Source organism: Canis lupus, chromosome 4 (assembly GCF_011100685.1).
Source record: "Canis lupus familiaris isolate Mischka breed German Shepherd chromosome 4, alternate assembly UU_Cfam_GSD_1.0, whole genome shotgun sequence".
NCBI classification, from domain to species: domain Eukaryota; kingdom Metazoa; phylum Chordata; class Mammalia; order Carnivora; family Canidae; genus Canis; species Canis lupus.
The window spans coordinates 40,355,272-40,373,476 of NC_049225.1; the positions used below are offsets into that span (position 1 = coordinate 40,355,272).

The window sequence follows — 18,205 nt, forward strand, 5'->3', positions numbered from 1 at the left end:
CACTTATTCCAACTCTTCCATTCCTTTCCCCCTGTTCTGGGCGGCTCCAAGCCAAGAACCTCCCTGCCTTGGAACACAGGAGGCATCCCATAAAAGTGTCCCAAATCAATGGGACAATGAGCTCGTAATAGCTCGTTTGGTCCTCATTTAAACTTTGTGAGCTGGGTGGTGTCATTATCACATCCTCCCCCTAAAAATGGCTAAGATGGGTACAGTGACTTGGAGGGGGCTGCTTGGCCAAGAGGGGTAGGAGCTGGGATGAACACTCAGCGCTGGAAATCCCATGGTTTTCTCACCACCCTTGGCCTTCCCTGTTGGGAAGAAGAGTAGCCCCTTCCTAAACCAGCCAGTAGGGGCTCCATGCCTCGGGGAACCTGGAACCCTCCACCGGATTCTCAGTAGGAAACGTCAGGGCACCCTGATACAAGTTAGGCTCTCGCTGGGGGGAGGCCAAGTGAGCACACAGCTCTACCATCCAGTTCCTGGTAGGAAGGGGACCAACGGGATGAGGATTGGGTAACAGGGGCCCATGCAGGGTCTCCATACCTTGTTGATGCTGAAATGCCCCTCAAAGCGGCAGCCGGCCCCATTGTTCACTGGGATCCTCATTGAATTGTCGATGTGCCCCACCTCATGCCTGCCCATCTCATCCTGTATGTCGAGCCCGACCACTGCAGGGGTCAAGGAGAGGAAAGAGTCACAAACACCTGAAACAATGAGGGGGGGGGGCTCTCCTTCCAGGGCCACCATGCCCCATCCACTCCATGGACAGGTGGGCCTCAGGCCATGTAGGCGCTCACAGTCTGGGGCCCAGAGCCACAGAGAGGAAAGCAGCCAACAGAGGGGGAGAAGGAGATGGCTGGGCCAAAGGGGAGCAAGCCCACAATGTCCCATCCCTGCCACTGCCTGAGGCTGCAAAGGAAGAGGGGGAAGAGCTGGGGGAGGTAGCAGCTAATGGGGTGAGGTATGGAAGACTGCGGGGTGCAGGGGTGACTCTGCTAAATGCAAGGCTATAGGGAGAAGCAGAGGGTCAGGGTTAAAATGTTGTCTGAATCCTGGCCCTGCCTTTCACCAGCTGTGAAACCCCGGCCAAGGCACATAACCCCTCGATGCCTGTTTCTTTCTCTGGAAAATGAGAGTGATAATAATTAGACCTTCCTTGGAGAACTATGTGGATCAAATAATGACTATGTGTAGAAAATGCTTAGAACAGGGCAGCCCAGGTGGCTCAGCAGTTTAGCGCCGCCTTCAGCCCAGGGCATGATCCTGGAGACCGGGATCGAGTCCTACATCGGGCTCCCTGCATGGAGCCTGCTTCTCCCTCTGCCTGTGTCTGCCTCTCTGTGTCTCTCATGAATAAATAAATAAATAAAATCTTAAAAAAAAAAAAAAAGAAAAAATTCTTAGACCAGAGTCTGGTACATAGTACAGGACAAGTGCCTAACAAATGGCAGCACATGATGTGTCTCAGTCTCTGGATTCATTGGGCAAACAGGTCCAGGCAGTCATTCATTCATTTCACTCATCATTCATCCATTCACATCTTCTTTTACCCAAAGCCTAAACCTTCAAGCCCTGTCCTCCTGGAGCTTGGGCACTTTTCTGGCTTCTCAGTATACTGAATGGGACTGGAGTCCTGGTCCTTGATTCCAATGTGACTCTCAACTTGTGACTCAGCTTCCCAATCTGTAAAATGGGCAGGCCTATGCCAGCTGCATTCCCTGAGATGGCCTAGTGGCATGGGTTTATAAACCATGAAAACGCAGAAATTTCTCTGAAAGAAGCACTGGAAAGGAGATTGCAACACAGAGAAAGAACAGCTGGAAGCAATTACATGTGCGCCAACCCTAAAAGGGAAAAATGGTAACAATCGTATTCCTCAGTAGGGATAGGGAAGTGAGTGAGGGCCCATCCATAGAAGGAAACGTGATGTAGTCATTAAAAATGACGCTCACGGATCTGTAGTATGTGGGAAATGCTGATGCCGTGATGTTTGATTTAAAAGAAATGCAAACAGGTCCCTGTTTGATTCAGCAGCCCCACCTCTAGGAACCCATTCTCCAGACACACACATGTCCAGACGTGTGTGCAAGGCTGCTCTGAGCAACTTTATTTGAAATGGTGACAACTGGAGGCAACCCAGCTGCCTGTCAATGGGGACTGGTCGATGGAACAGCCCTCTCTGGAATGCTGTGCAGCAGGTACAAAGGCAGAGCTAAATCTACGTGTGGGGAGAGGCTGCTCAGAGCAGGCCAGTGACTCAGAGCTTGGCTCTGCCCCCTACCAGTTCTGGGACCTCGAGCAACTTACCTAACCTTCCTGTGCCTCACTTTCCTCCTTGTGAGGAGGAAGCTATCCGAAGCTTGTGAGGATCTTAAAAAAATTACCAGATACTCTTCTAAGTGCTTTTTATGTAAGAATACACCATCTGAGCATCCCTGTGGGGAAGATGTTATCAGACCCTAGTGGGGGACACTAAGGCACAGAGAGGTTAAGTAACTTGCCTGAGATCTCACAGCTAAGAAACAGTGGAGCTTGGATTGGAACCCACAGAGTTTCAATCCAGAGGCCACACCCTTTGGCCACTCTGCTAGAGCACCTCTCATCTTAATGCACTGACACAGCCAAAGAATTCAGGCCAGAACCTGGCTGGGAGTAGGAGTGGAATAAATGGCCACTGTGGTTATCATCTTACTAATATCATGAGTAATATAAGAATAGCTCCAAGATATTAGTAGAAAAAAAACAAGAAATCCCAGAAAGGTTCCACGTAGTTGTGCCCAATTATGTTAAAATAAAAGCAAAACACCAAAAAATACTCCCACCTAAACATGCTATATGTTTGTAGACAGACGGACAGATGGACACACACACACACACGCGCATACATACAGAGGGGTGGGCAGGGAGTCCCAACTCTCAGCAGAGGCTTCCTCTGGGGAGGATGACACCCCAGGAAACTTTTCCTTCTGCTTCTTTTTCCTTTATATATTTTTGTATTTTGAACATGATTTTTTTTTGAAGCAAAAAAAGATATTCTTGTATTAGTTAACAATCAAATATTACTTTTTAAAGCAGGATATGAGATTGCACACACAGCGTGATCTCAGCTGTGGTTAGAAACGCACAGAAAGAATGGCCAACAGGATGGAATGGCGTCAGATGTCAACTGATGCTGTCGTTGGGGGTGGAATTATGGATTTTCTGAAGGTACAATGATGAGCATGCATTTTTTTTTTTCTATAATAAAAATGTAAAGTTCTTTTAAAGAAAAGCCAGGGTGTGGGGCTCCAGTGAGAGGCACCTGGGTTCAAGTTAGGGGCTCACATAGCAGCAGGGCCTGGAAGGCTGATGCAGCCTGAAGTTTGAGGTGGCCTGGTCCTTCCTGGGCCACTGCCCATCGCTGGGACAGAGCCTGGAACCACATCCCTTCCCTCCCCTGTCCCACTCATCCCAGCCCTCTGGCCTGACTAAGAATTTCCTTGTTCCAGAGACACAACCAACTCCTGAATGAGAAGCTGCCAGATGAATTATTTTTCTAAGAGAAAGAGAAAAAATAAAAATAAAACTGACCTATTTCAACAGGTTCCCTGGCCTGGGGCCCACTATGGATTCAAAATTGTGATGTAATTCTCACCAAAAGCAATAACAGAATTGAATTGCTCCCTATCTCTGCCCGCAGACACACCCGAAGTTCTGTCCTTCAGGAAGAAGAGAGTGGGTGGGAGGAGAAGGAGCGGTATCGGCTTGCATGCCCGGCTGCGGCAAAGGGACACCAGAACCCCAGTCCAGGAGGGGACACCCTGTCCACTTGATAAGAAGTGTAGGAATCAGCTCATCAGACCCTCCCAGACACCTCAGGTGATAGATAGCACTAAACCCATTTTGACAGATGAGGAAACAGGCTCAGAGAAGTCACATGTTAGCCAGGGTCACCCAGTATTAGTGAGCAAAAGAGCCAGATTGTGACTCCAAACCAGACTTCCAGTGGGTTTTGTTTTATACTAGAAATTCATTCTCTTGGTTGAAACACATGAAACAAACAAACAAAATAGGGTATGAAGTAAAAAACCAAGTTTCCCAATAGCTGCTAACAGGTCAGAGCTGCATCCCCTCCAGGTGACTGCTCATGGCTAGTTGGAGGTCTCCTTGCCTAGAGATCCTTGAGAGGTGATGTGACCTCCCCCACCCCCACCCCATCCCCACACATCACCCTACAGCCTCTAGCCAGGGATAAGGATCATAACAGCCAGGCCCCCTTGCTACCAGGTAGGACCAACTGTGGCACCAGTCACATGCCACAGCTCCCCATGAAATCAGGCTGTGATTAGACCTCTGCTGAACACGTATCTCTGCTTGTTCTCTTGCATCCCCTATACCCTTCTGGTTCCTCCCAGGAGCCCTTTCTCAATAACCCACTTGCAGAAAATCTCAGACTCTGCTTCTTGGGAACCTGACCTAGGAGACAGTCCCTGACACACCAACATGGCTACTGTCCAGAGGTCACCCCTGCTAGCAATTTCATGGGCTTTGTAGTCTAGAAAACCTCCAAATGAGTGCACATGGGATGACATTCTCCCCCCAAAAGGATTAAAGAGAATCTTATGCTACCTGTTATCTGTAGCGTGTCCTGTTTGCTGGCTTATCCTGGTCATCAGAGCTGCACACCCAGCTCTGCCTCAGGGAGGGGGTCCTGCTACAGCAGAGGGCTGTCGGGAATACTCACATTCGCAGTGCAAATTGGGTAAACTGATGTTCAGGCTGACGTCAATTTTGCCCCCACTGTCCTTGTCCGGGTCATCGACGTAGAGCTCATTCACGCTAAGGGAGACAAGTACAGAAGCCTCTGTTGAGATGGGGCACCTATCCCAGCTGCAGGGGCCAGTCGGGGGCCATTTCCCTTGGTGACCACTGCTCAGATAAGCAGGACTCCCATCTCGGGGAAGCGTGTGGCTGCTAGGCACAGGGGATGGAGGCTTCCATCTTGAGGGCCCTCTCCAAACGCTGGCCTTACCACTTACAGGGAGGGGGACGGGATGGTGGTAGAGGCATGGTTTTCAGAGTCAGACACATTCAAGTTCTAATCTCGGCTTTGCCACTTTCTACGTGAACTCAGCAGATACCATCACCTCTGTGAACCTGTTAAATGGGATACCACCACCTGCTGTTAATGGGGTGGTCTGAACACCTGAGAAATGTGAATCTCACTAGGTAGGCATCAGGGCCTGGCACCACCAGGCACATGGGACCTTACTCCCTACTCTCTTGAACCTCCTCCCATTCCACTGGGTGGTCCTCCTCAATGTCCAGCTCTCACAAAGCCCTGGGGTGAACACCAGGTCCGAGACATGATTAGACTAATATGTTAGTGTTCCTTGGCCACCGCACCAAATTATCACAAAGCAGGTGGCTTAAAATAACACACGTTTATTATCTTGCGCTTCTGGAGGTCAGAAGTGTTTTTGAAATGAGGGTGTGGGGCTTCTGGAGGCTGCAGAACAGAATCCTTGGTCTTGCCTTTCTCAGCTTCTAGAGGCTGCCCAGGGTCACAGCCCGTCCTCCACCTTCAAACCCAGTGGAGCCACAGGGTATCTTCACTCCTCTCTGACCTCCTAACTCCCGCTTCGAGCAATTCTGTCATTTCATCTTGCCCACTGGACAACCCAGGGTCACCTCCCTGGCTCAAGATGCTGGACGCCAGCACATTTATAAAATTCCTTCAGCCACATAAGGTAACACACTCACAGGTTTCAGGGACACTGACGTGGAGGTCTTTGTGAAGAGAAGCACAGTTTGGGGGCAGGGGTCTCCATGGACGGCCATGCCACCTTGCTATCCAGAACAAGGGCACCACATTAGGATCCATCAGCAATACGAATTTATGCAACAAATACTTTCTGAGTGCCTGCTACCTGTCAGGCATTAGAGACAGCAGGTAACCAGTCAGACATGGTCTCTGCCTTCATCAACCTTACAGACATTGCTCCCCTTCTATATAAATACCTTCTACAACTATGATTCTTGCTCTGTCGCAAAGCTGTGGGGTGCCATGGGAGGGACAAACAGGGCAACTGACCTCTGGGGGGAGTGGGCCAGAAGGACTTCTCTGAGGAGGTGGGGGTTGAGGCCTAAAGGATGAGGAGGCTGTCCCAGGAAAGAGGGAGAGGGAATCCCTGAGACAAAGTGTGCAGAGGCTTGGAAGTGGTGGATTTAGGGAACTGAGCGAAGGTCACCATGGTTGCAGCACAGAGCAAAGGGAAGGGGGCCTTGTGATGTAGCTGGTTTATGGACAGGGAATGTGTCAGATGGGCTTGGGAGCCCTAATGAGGCCTTCACAACCTGAGTGCAATAGCATGGTCAGGCTTATACTTCCACAGGTTCCCTCGGGCTGCTGCAAGAAGACTGACCAGAGGGGCCACCGTCCCTGGGGAGCCCACACGGGAGGTTGATGCAGTAGTGCAGGTGAGAGCAGATGAGACATGGTGCCTGGACTGGGTATGGAGGAGGGGGAACAGGTGGGAGGGACATAAGATTTGGTACGCTACAGCAGGCAGGATTCCCTGCTGGACAGGCCGTGGGGCTGGCTGGAGGGATGCATGCAGGCAGACTGATGAGTTCTATCTGGAACCATTTGCTGGACTGGGAGCCCCTGGAAGAGAAGTTCCATGTAGCTGTGCTGAACTCAAAGTGTCTTAGAGACATCCCCTAGTGAACAGCTATGGGGGCAGCTTGAAGTGGCTGGGCTGTGGCTATTGTAAACATTAGCCAGGGTCTTGTCCACAGGATGTAGAATAAAGGCTTGAAGATCTAAGCAATTAGACTCTCAGAAAATCTTCTAAATAGCCACATCTTGGGGGAAGAATGAGTTAGACCATGGCCAGGGCATTTTGTTTTTACTCAGACCCTGTCTTTATGCTCCTCGCACCTAATGTGATGTAGCTGGTGCTCAATTAACAGCAGGCTGAAAAAGTCGCCTGGGGTTTGTTTCCTTGTGGAAGTCACAAGGATGTTCCTGGAGACAAAAGAGTGACAGATTGTTGGTCCTCCAGCCCATTAAACCAGGAAAGTTCCAAATGAGCTTATGTTATCACATCTCTTCCTGTGAAATGTCCTGATCCCCATTTTAGAACAAGGAAGCTGAGGCCCAGAGAGGGTGAGTCCCATCTCCAGGGTCACACAGCAGGAAATTGCAGAGCTAAAATTCCAACCCAGGTCTGCTTTCTGCCTGAGCCCCAGGATTTCCAGGACTCAAGCTATCTCCCCCCTCCTTGCTCTCAACTTCTGGGGTCAAGTAGGAAAATGGAGAAGGGCGGCCTGGCCTGGCTTGTCTAGGGGCCTGTGCTTGGCAGGTTCATAGTGTTGGCCCCTATCAGGGAACAAAGAGAACAAATGAGCCAGCGGGAGAGGAGCAAGCAGGAGCACAGGAGGTATGCCAGGGATGTGTATCTTCATAGCCAAATCCTCCTCCTCAGCCTTCAGAGCCCAATTTCTACTCCAGCCTTGATTTGCAACTCCAAAGGGCTGTTTAGTGATGAGATTGCTGGATGATTAGCAAAACATCACAGAGGAGGAGGAACCCGATTCCTTTCCCAAACGAGCCACTCTTTCCTTAAAGCTGCTCACCTTTCCCACCTGGGAGGCGGGGCCTCAGCACTTCACTGAGGGATTTTGGGATGATGTCATCCCCTGGCAATCCTAGGGAGGTGACCTCAGTGCAGAGAGGCGAAATCCGAGTGCGGCACCCAGGTGAACTCACCTCGAGGCCCCAGGGGCCTCTCCCAGCCCGCAGAGCCCAGGCTCCCTAGTGCCACCTACAATAAAGGGGCTGAGGTCCTCAGGAGAGATGGGAAGCCTACTGCCTGCAGAGCTTGGGCCAGTTTGGTTATGTAAGGCTAGAACTGGCTGCTCTCAGGTGCCTTCCTGAAGGGCCCTGGGCTGCAAGATGAACGCAGTTCAATCACCTGTGCCGCTGACCCAGTGAGGCCAAGACAGCTACTTTCCGAATCCAAGGCAGATGTTCCATGGCTGTTGGCTTCCTCCTCCCTCCAGCCAGCGCTGCAAGCCTGCCCATAGCCTGCCACCTGCAGATGCCCACTAAGGCTAGCTAACATTAATGGCTGGGGCTGAATTGAAAATTTTTTTAAAAGATCTATTGATTGATTGATTGACTGATTGATTGATATGAGAGGGAAGGACAGAGGGAGAGAGAGACTCCACTAAGCTCAGGGCTGAACTGATTTTAAAAGGTGAAAGGACAGCCAGAAACCAGCCCACCTGGAGGGGCAATAAAAGTTTTTTGTGAATTTACTGCTGTCTGGGGACCCATGGGCCTGATTCCTCCTGTCACTAGCAAGGATGATGAGAAGCCCCACAGGGCAGTGGCAGACGGATGTGGGCTAACCTCCTGGCTCTGCTGCTAAGAAGCTGGGGCACCTGGGACAAGTTGTGTCACCCCTCTGTGCCTTGGTTCCTTAACTGTAAAATTGGAAAAGCCTTCTATGAAGTTTGAAGATAGGCAAAATTAATGTATGGTAATATAAGTCACAATAGTGGGGGTGGGAGTGGGAGATACTGACTGGGAGGGGGCACAAAGGAATCTTCAGGTGGTGGAAAGATGTTGTCTTGATGGGGTGATGGTGACATGGGTATAAGCATAGGAAAACATTTAAGTCTCAACTTTAAGATTTGTGCACTTTGCTGTCTATAAGTTATATAAGCCTCTCAAAGAGAAGGAGGGAAAACCAGGAAGGAGAGGAGGAGAAGAGGAAAAAAGAAGAGAGAAAAAACAAAAAAGCAGTCAGGATTTGGGCTACTTCCCAGGGCTGTGAGCAATAAAGCTGCAGACTGCCCCAGGATGGGGGTGTGTATGTTACTCACTTACCTGAGGGCCTCGCAGGGGGGACCTTCTTGGTAAAGAGCAAAAGGCATTGTGGCGGAAGTCCAGACTCTCAGGGTTCAAATCCTATCTCTGCCACCTCCTAGATGATTAACCTTATGCAAGGGGCTTTGCCTCTACCAACCTCAGTTTTCCCAGATATAAAGCAGGGACACTCATGGACATGGCACAATCTTAGTCAACAGTAAGCGCTCGATAAGAAAGGGTCTCCTACTTTCATTGTCATCATAAATATCAGTGTTTACTGAGTTGGTAATAACAGGTATCCACCCCACGGCATTGTGGGAAGGACTGTGCTGAGGGGCCCACAGCTGGTGTATTATATCGAGATGCCAATTATGACCTGCTGAACGAGGGGGCACAAGCCACCCACACAGTGTTGCCAGGTAGATCCCTCAGCATCCAAGCTCCCACTATGGCGAAGTGCAACCCACAGGGTCGTTTTGGTTGAAGGCACAGTTTCAATACACCCACACAAAGGGAGAAAGAGTCCCAAGATTGATTACTTACAGCTCCTAAGAGTGGGGGTGTGTATGCCAAGAGCCAGGGGAAGGGCAGGAGCCAGCGGGAGATAGAGAGCAGAGTAGCAAGCACTTATTACTTAGGAGATGACTGGGGCAGAGGTCACTAACTCTCCTCCAACTTAACTCTAAGTAGTTATTTTAAAAAGTGCCTGGGGCAAAATAAAAGCGGGAACTCGTGGCATCCTAAACTCAAAAGTCCTTATCTAAATGTCCAGACTCTGAGCGTCGGAAGGGTTATCATACCATAAGATGCTTAGGCGGCAACCCAGAAAAACAGTTTGTTCTTCTCAAAAGTTGCTTTCCTCATCACAGGGATTAATGGGTTCATGGATATAAGGTGCTTCACAGTCCCTGGTATATTCTAAGGCTCGTTTATAAAAGGTGGCTTTGCTTATAACTGATCAAAGAAGACATTCCAGTTCTGAGCACCCAGCTAGTGCCAAGCACTATGCTTGGGGCTTTCACATGTAGTATCTCATTTAAGATACTGCAAGGCAATGTTTAGTAGGGTTACTGTTCTCTTCCCACAAGGATGAAACCGGGCTCCGAGGAAGACAGATAAAAGACTGGCCAAGATCACATGGCCAGGAAGAGGCAAAGGTAGGATCTGAACCTGGAGCCCTAGGAACCCAGAGCCATGCTCTTTCCATTGCATTAAACTGGCTGGGGCAAGGAATCAGTGAAAACTGAGGCAAGTGTCCCCAGGTAGACCTGTGATGCAAGTGTTATCATCTGATAATCTTCAGATGCCCACCCCATCCCCACCCACGGCCCAAGTAAACCAAGTACCCACAGGGCATGGAGACGTAAAGGGTCCACTCCCTTTGTGCCTTCCATCTGCTGAGTTGGTACCATCAGCCCTGGAGGGCTGCCACCTCTGACCCCCCCCAACCTACCTGGACACTGGGTCGAGGGCTCCCTGAGCCAGGAGCACAGAGCACGAGATCACAACCCCTTGAATAAATGGGGGAAGTAACCAGTGTGTGCCGGTGGAGGAGAGGGGGGCACATTCCAGTTGGGGCACACGACACAGCGTCAGGAAGTTGGCTGGCTTGCGTGGGGGTCAGTAAGCAGTGGCCATGTAGGGAGAGAGAGAGAGAGGGACTAGGGAGGTATGGGTGGGGGGAGCATAGGAGGAATGTAACCAAGGGCCCTGAAATTCTAGGCTGAGGCGTGAGTCCGATGACATCCATGGAAAACAATTTTATTTGCTTTTAGAAGAGCACTTGAATAGTTCAGATTCCTGCCCAAAGTCGCTGACCTCCATGCTTAATAATTTGATTTAATGGAAACTTACACAGCAGTGAGGCCCACGGAAGGGCGTGGGGTGGAAGGGGAGGGATGCACGTTATGTAAGCAAGCTCTCCAGGACCTTCTTTTGAATTCTGACCGTTCCAGGTATAAGTAAGTATTCTTACCTATTCCCTCCCAGGTGGAGGGCCAAAAGTCCCTTCTCAGCCACTGAGTCCTGCCCCTACGCCCTTCTCTACCACCATCACCCAGTCTCCTCACCTGGGCCTTGGTCTCCAGGGTCACCTGGCCCTCAATCCATCTTCACAAGAGGTGATCTTGCTGCAACATGAACCTGGTCCAGTCACTCCGGGCTCAGAAGCCTTCAGGCTTGCCAGCACTCCTTCACACAACTACCCTGGGTCTCTCTACCCGCCTCTAGCTCCCAACCTGGGCCTCAGAGAGGGTGACTTGGGCTCTCAGGGAGATGGCCAGGTCCTCCTCCGGGTTAAGCTACTGGCCTCCCCATTTCGGGGCCTGCTTTGGAGCACGTGAAGACACAGTTCAGGCTCCTGCTAGGTGGGCAATGGCTACCTGGAGTTCTGACCGCCTGCTCGGCCACCTCACCCTGTAAGGGTGTAATTGAGTCTTCCAGTCAAACATTCTGACCAAAAAGCATCTGTTCCCATGCACCTGGGCATGCTCTGAGAAGAAAAAGGTGGTATGACAGGGCAGGGGTGCCGAGGCTGGGCTCCGGCATCAGATGGACCTGGGTTTGACTCTGGCTCCACCACTTACCTCATTGTGGCTGAGCCTCCTGGTGTCTCAGTTTCTCCAGATGTAAAGTAAGGCTAAGGCTAACAGGAGAACCTACCATAAGGGGTTCTGTATTGGTTAAACAAGATGATCACTGTAAAGTGCTAACCTAGAAGGCTGGCTGGTACGTGTGTCCCCATTATAAATTGTAAATAGAAAGTATAATACATTGTATTGTACTATAAATTATCAATGGAGAGTTCCAGTCACTACATTTTCTTATTATAAATCCTCACTGGGTTAATCATTAAGAGTGGCCAAGCCTGGGCAGTCAAAAGGTGGAAAGTTTTGTAGCCACATTCTCTGAGGAGGGAGGCCTGCTCCCCTGGAACCCTGAGGCTGCAGAGCACCCTATGGGGCCACTTTCCCAAGGGTAATTAGTGGCCTGTCTAAAGCCCAGGTTAGAGTCCAACTGCCCAAACCAACAGGCCTCCTTTCCCACTGAGCTGGGCCAGAATAGTGTCTTATGTCAGTGATAACCACAGGTCGGGGTTGGAGCAATGTTGATCCTACCAGCAGTGACCTCATTTCCTTGGGATACAATCTCATGGTGGGGGGTGAGGGGCGGGGAGCTGAACCACTGTGGTCACAAACTGCCAGGGAGGGTCAGCCTTCCATTAAAGAATTGTGACCTTCATTTCTTTCTAAACGGACAGGCCTTCCCAAGGTCAGAGAAGCTTCTCATAGAGGGAAGACCAGGAACAATCCTTTCTCCTCTGGATTTTTCTGTGGAGTCCTCAGTCCTCACCCCTACAGACTCCTCTGGGCACTCCTGCACCGTGGTCACATGGCAACAGGGAGAGAAGGGCCATTAGGGTCACTGCATGTCACGGATGGAGCTTCTTGCCCTTGGGCTCCCGACAGGTCTCTCTTCTCATTCCTGCCTCCCTTCCTATCCTCCAGCCACTCACATGGCAAATGAAGAGCTTAGCAGAAGACAAAAGGTAAACACACGGTGAACGGCCCTATGGTCTGATACTCACCACGGTCTCTACTCACGCCTCATCTTTCTTCCTCTCCAGGGAGGTCCTGGGACCAGAGTGTCCAGGATGCCCCCAGGAGTCAGGAAGGGGAAATCCTGGAGCAGGGCATTGGGCACAGCAACAGGAATACACTGTGCTCTTGGGAAAGGAGGGAGCCCTGTCCTTTAAGCAGAACAAGCTGTCCAGGCTTGCTTGAGGGGCCCTTAACACAGCACACGGGACCCCACCTGCTCCAGTCCCAAGCTCTGATGTCACAACTTACCTGTCTGGGGCCCGCTGTCTCAGCACCCTATCTCACTGTGGGCTGAGCTGACAAAGAGCTAAATCAGGTGCCCCTCACAATATCAGCAGGAGGTGAGGGAGGCTGATCTCAGCTCAGGGGAGGGGACAAGAAAATTAACAATCATGGAATGTTCCTTATACACCAGGCACTGGGCAGTCTTACAACCTTTTTCGCATTGGATGGAAAATAAATATGAGATAAATGCATGAAGAGCTATGGATCCATGGATATTAAAGCATTACTGGGTGCTACATTAAGCACTTTCCTGGCAAATAATCTTGTTTAAACCTCACCAAATATCACATACCTTCTCTGTCTCCTGCCCTGCTTTTTTTTCATCAGAGCCTTTTTTTACTGATTCATATATTCTAGTTCTGTTCACTTGTTCATGGCCTGTGTCCACTGTTGGCATTTTCAGCTTCTCTGAGCAAGGAACCAGACAGCAAATGAATGAGGCAGACCTGGTTTCTGACTTCTGGGAGCACAGGACCAAGAATGAGACCTGTTAATACACAACAGCGTGCAGGACCTACCCCAACTTGGTCTTTCCTACTCCATACTCTACTCTCTCTACTTGCTCATTCTGCTCCAGCCACACCAGCTCTTTATCTGCTCTGCACATATGCCAGTTCATTCCTGCCACAGGGCCTTTGCACTTCCTAGTGGCACTGTCTAGAATACATAAAGCCTCCCTGGTGCCCCAGCTGGGGCTTCCTGCTTGTTGTCACACATGTGCCCCATTCACCCTGCTCAGAATATCAGAATATCACCTCCCCAGAGAATGGGGTGCAGCCTAGAAAGACCAGCAGGTGTATGGTACACAGTAGGTCTCAATATCTTCCTGCTGTCCCTGTTTCCAACTCCAAATCATGATGGCGTGACCTCTGAGACATCCAGTGGCCCAAATGTACACAGAGCCACCCCCCCATTAGGAGCCGAATGGGACAAAGAACCTTCTCTGACCCCTGCATGGTCAGGGAGTCATATCTTGGAAAGCACACGAGCCTCCTCAGACCTAGAAGCTTTGACTCTGGTATACCCTCCCTTGTTTGGCCAGCAATCCAAAGAGCCAGAGAAGTTTGGCAACCTGTCCAGGTCACACAGCAAAGTGGTCACTGAGCAGAGACCTACCCCTAGGTCTCCCAATGCTTTGTCCAAAGTTCTTTCTTACCACTCCATGAGACCCCCTGGGCTTTGGTGTCATCAGGGTTAAAAATAGGATCAGAGTGACAGGGAAGGCAAACTGTCTCATAGTAGTGGAAGGCAGGAGGCTACATCCAGAAATGAGCTGGCAGGCATGTGGTGGTGGGGGAAGATAAGATCTGTCCAGATCCCTCCACCTCTCTGAGCCTCAGTTCTCCCCATCTGTAAAGTGGAGATAACTACCTCCTGGGGCTGCTGGAGGATTAAAGGTGGTAACACTTACACAGCTACCAGGCCCGTCTTGGACTAAGCAGCTATGTTTTTTGTTCCCTATTGTCTGTGGCTGAGAGGGAAACAAAGGAAACCAAGAAATTCCATGAGTGAGAAAGAAACTTCCAGTGTTGGACAGAGGAGTGGGTGGCCAGGGCCCAGCCCCGCGATGACTTTCTGAGTTGTAAACACAGGAATGAAGAGGCTTGGAAGCCTTGAGCCAGTGACCAAGGCAGGAAGCTCTGGGGTCTAATTCCACCTCAGGGCGGCCAATGAGGTCGTGACTGAATAATCCCAATGGCATTCTGTGTTACACATACCCCAGAGCATTTACTAGGTTATCTGGGCAACAGATTATTCTAGAAATCAGAGATCAATTCACAATGCGTCAGGCACTGCCAGGAAGCCCACGCTGATTCCTCACTGAGTATGGGCCTCCTGAGCAGGGAAGGGGGCTTAGGTGAGGGAACCAGGCTCTGATGTCAGCAACCCCACCCCTCTCTGGTAGGAAGCTGCATCGTTTCTCTGAACTCCTCCAGCTTTCACATCAAATGACCCTGCGCTGATTCAGAAGGAAAAAAGCCCACTGGCCAAACAAAGGGAAGGCAGAGCCGGGTTCATGATTTCTGTTCATCTGAGGACCCAGGAGCCCCGCCTCCTCCCAAAACAGAACCCAAATGTTCTCTTCAGCTTCAATGAGTGTTTGCTTTTACTCTAACTTCAATACCCTTTTAAGAAGTAGAGGAGTGACGGATGCCACGGGCTTGGAAATGAGAGTTGGAAGGTTTAGAGGTCTCTCACCTTTTTAAAGCCCCTCCCTCCTCTCGCTTGGGGTCTCAGAACACTAGAATGCCCCCTGAGGGGGAATGAAACTTACACTTCTGTTGTTATGAATCCGGTGAGCTCCGAGAGGAAGAGGAAGAGGATGAAGAGGCAGCAGCAGATAGAAACTGGAAGGAACAACACAGAGATGCACTGTTAAGGGTGGAGGGCACTGGTGGAAGGGGGTTGGGTCCTCTCCACCCCTCCCCTCTCCTCCCCCTCCCCTGCCTCTAGGAAAGCTGCTTAGAGGGAGGGGGAGAGAGGCCACACCAATCACCCCAAAGCCCCTTCTTAGTAGAAGCAGCCCTGCTCCCAGAAACTGAAGACCACCTTAGGTACTGAGTTGACCTTCCTATGGGGACTACCCCCCACCCCCCGCCCCAGGCAGGTCCTCAGTGGGGGGCCAGCCTGGCTTCCTTCCACAAAAGTATATTAATGCACAGGTCAGTCAAAAACAGGTTGGAAACTGGTAGCCCACAAATGTGTCCTGTTCGGCAAAAGTGGTAGGAATTTTAAAATCTGCAGTTGACACTGAACAATCTGATTTCACATCAAAGGCCAGATTGCTGGCTGCTCCACGACACTCAAGCCCTTGCTCCCACACAGGGTCTGAGCTCGCCAGTCTGTCAAAGGCCCCACCACTCCCTCTTACCTCCCTGATTCCCAGGCTGAGGCTGAGTGTCTCTCGCCATCTACTGCCACCCCCAGTGGTACTATCACCCTGTGCCCATGTCTTCAACAGAGGTCAGAAAATGAGGATAACCGAGCACTTGGGCTTCAAGAGAAGGGACAGTTCTTTATGGAATGAATTCTTTATACAAGTCTGAAATGCAGGGAGTTTTGGAAAAGGGCTCCAGAGTTGGCCCACATCACTCATATTTATCTTGTCCGCTGGGCCCCTGACAAGGGCGAAATCTGTGACCCCTGGAGCCACTCCTGGGGGCAAGACAACAAGTGCCCCAGGATCTGCCTCAACTCCAGCCCCATCTCCTTATACATTCTCCATATCTAACCACCCAGCCACACTGAGCCGCATGCAATATGTGTTTTATTGCTGTTCCTGCGGTTCCTGCCCCTCCCATCTTACCTCCCCCTTTCCTCCCTGTTCCCCTCCTCTCTGGGAGGGGGAACCTCTCTCTGTCCTCCCAGGCCAAGGCCCAGCTCAAACATCTTTTCTGGTGGGAAGTTCCCCTCACCCTGAGAGATGGAGCTGGTCACTCTTTCCTCTGTGTTTCCAGGATCTATTCTCACACTTTCCACATTTTATTGGCTATTTGTGGCTGCTTCTCTCATTAACCTGCTATTCCTGAAGGCAGAAACTCCACAGCTCCAATGCCTAGCCCGGAGCTCGGCACACAGGAGGGAGTCACCACCAAGAGTATGGAATGAGAGCTGAACACACCTCCTCTGGGCTTATCACAGAGGCGTGCAGCAGACAAGGGCTTACAAAGTATGGTCCACAGCTCAGCTGCTGTGCGTCTGGGTAAGCTGCTCACCAATTCCAGCATCCGTTTCCTCATCTGTTAAATGGCCACATGCCTTATGGGGCTGCTCTGAATTTCCACAACACAGACACTAGGGTTGAAATAGTGCCTGGCAGGTAATAAAGGCTTGAGCATTCACTTATTATTAGAACTTTCATCAGGGAGACCTTGGAGGGCTTGGGAACTGACAAATGGGGTGACCTCTACTTTCCTATGAAGAAAAAAAGTTCCTGGTCCCACTTGCTGATTCTGCTACCTTCTTGACAGCCTGCTCCTGGACTAGCTGAGCACTGTGGTAAACTCTGAAACCAGTTATCATCCATCCACCTACCTACCTACCTACCTACCTACCTACCTACCTACCTTAAAATGAACAAAGATTAATTCTGAGTGAAGAAGGAAGAGGACAAATGTCCTCTACTGGGCCCCTACTACATCATGCCCTGCGGTAGTAGCATGAATAGCCACCCTGTCATCTCACATTCCTGCCTGATGGGGCACATGTCCTTGTGAACTATGTAGAAATGGAGGCTCAGAGAGTAAGACACTGGGTCCAGGAACACACTGGAAGGCAGATGGGGGCACAGGCCTGGGATGAGTGAATTCTAGAGGCAATGCCCTAAGAAAAGAAACCCCAAGATCTAGGACTCCAAGTGAAAAGCAAGACAGGGACATCCCCAGAGTCCCCACCACACCTCTAAAACCAGACCAACCCATGGGATCCTAGAATGACTCTTCAATTCTTCAAACATTGAAAAAGCTATATGGGGCAGTATTAAATGGTTTCGTTCTTTTTTTTTTTCTTCTCAGAAGAAGTAATACATGCACATGATAAGAAAAATAGTCAAGTTACATAAAAAAGCAGTGTGGTGAGTCTCTCTTCATCTGCAGACCCCTGCCCAGAGGTATCAGCATTATGGTCTCACATCCTTCTACAGTCGTTTAAGCATAGATGTACAAATCCCTTTTTTCTCTACGAAAACAACAGTATAATGTATACATCCTTTTCAACCATGCTTTGCTCCTCAGCAACCTATCTCTAAATACATGCCACATCAGTTTATACGGAGGGGGGATGTTTCCTTGCTTTTAGAAACTAATTTCAAATGTCTTCCCAGCTGCTAGATAAATCCCCTGCACTCCTGCAGCCACTGATCCCGATTTCCTGGCTCATGTCCTTTCCTTTCTCACCTGCAAACTGCAGCTATGATGCCTGATAAAGAGTCCCACTGCCAGGGAAAACACCCTTCCCCTGTAATCTTCCAGTATTATGTAGGACCCACATTCCAGGATCACTTTCACCCCTCCCAAACTACTCTCAAGCCCCAGCAACCCACTGAATGATGTAATGAATAGTCACAAAATAGGGAGGTATTTCTTTTTTTTTAATTTTTTTTTTTTAATTTTTATTTATTTATGATAGTCACACACAGAGAGAGAGAGAGGCAGAGACACAGGCAGAGGGAGGAGCAGGCTCCATGCACCGGGAGCCCGACATGGGATTCGATCCCGGGTCTCCAGGATCGCGCCCTGGGCCAAAGGCAGGCGCCAAACCGCTGCGCCACCCAGGGATCCCTAGGGAGGTATTTCTGAAGGTTAATGCTGACTTAGGCCAATCCAGCTCTTCTAACTGCTTTCCTTGCCCCACCCAACCCTGCAAAGAGGCCCCAAAGTTCTAACTCCATCCAGATTGGAAGTGGTGGGACAGGGATGGAAGGCTCCTTTTGGGAATCTGTGCTCTGTTCAAGGCCAGT

At 50.3% G+C, this 18,205-nt stretch overlaps 1 protein-coding gene across 4 annotated transcripts in view; it reads right to left on the reverse strand.

Moving 5' to 3' along the window:
* Positions 1–18,205, reverse strand: part of ERGIC1 (endoplasmic reticulum-golgi intermediate compartment 1) — a 105,435-nt gene that overhangs the window by 34,195 nt on the left and 53,035 nt on the right. For 3 of the 4 annotated variants that reach the window (XM_038534740.1, XM_038534742.1, XM_038534741.1), the window contains 3 exons: positions 15,023–15,095; positions 4,727–4,821; positions 547–671 (listed from right to left, as the gene is read on the reverse strand). In XM_038534740.1, coding sequence (XP_038390668.1) covers positions 547–671; positions 4,727–4,821; positions 15,023–15,095 — 293 coding nt within the window. Of the gene's footprint in view, positions 1–546; positions 672–4,726; positions 4,822–5,745; positions 5,833–15,022; positions 15,096–18,205 lie in introns of all 4 variants that reach the window. The other variant, XM_038534743.1, reaches the window with a different exon arrangement.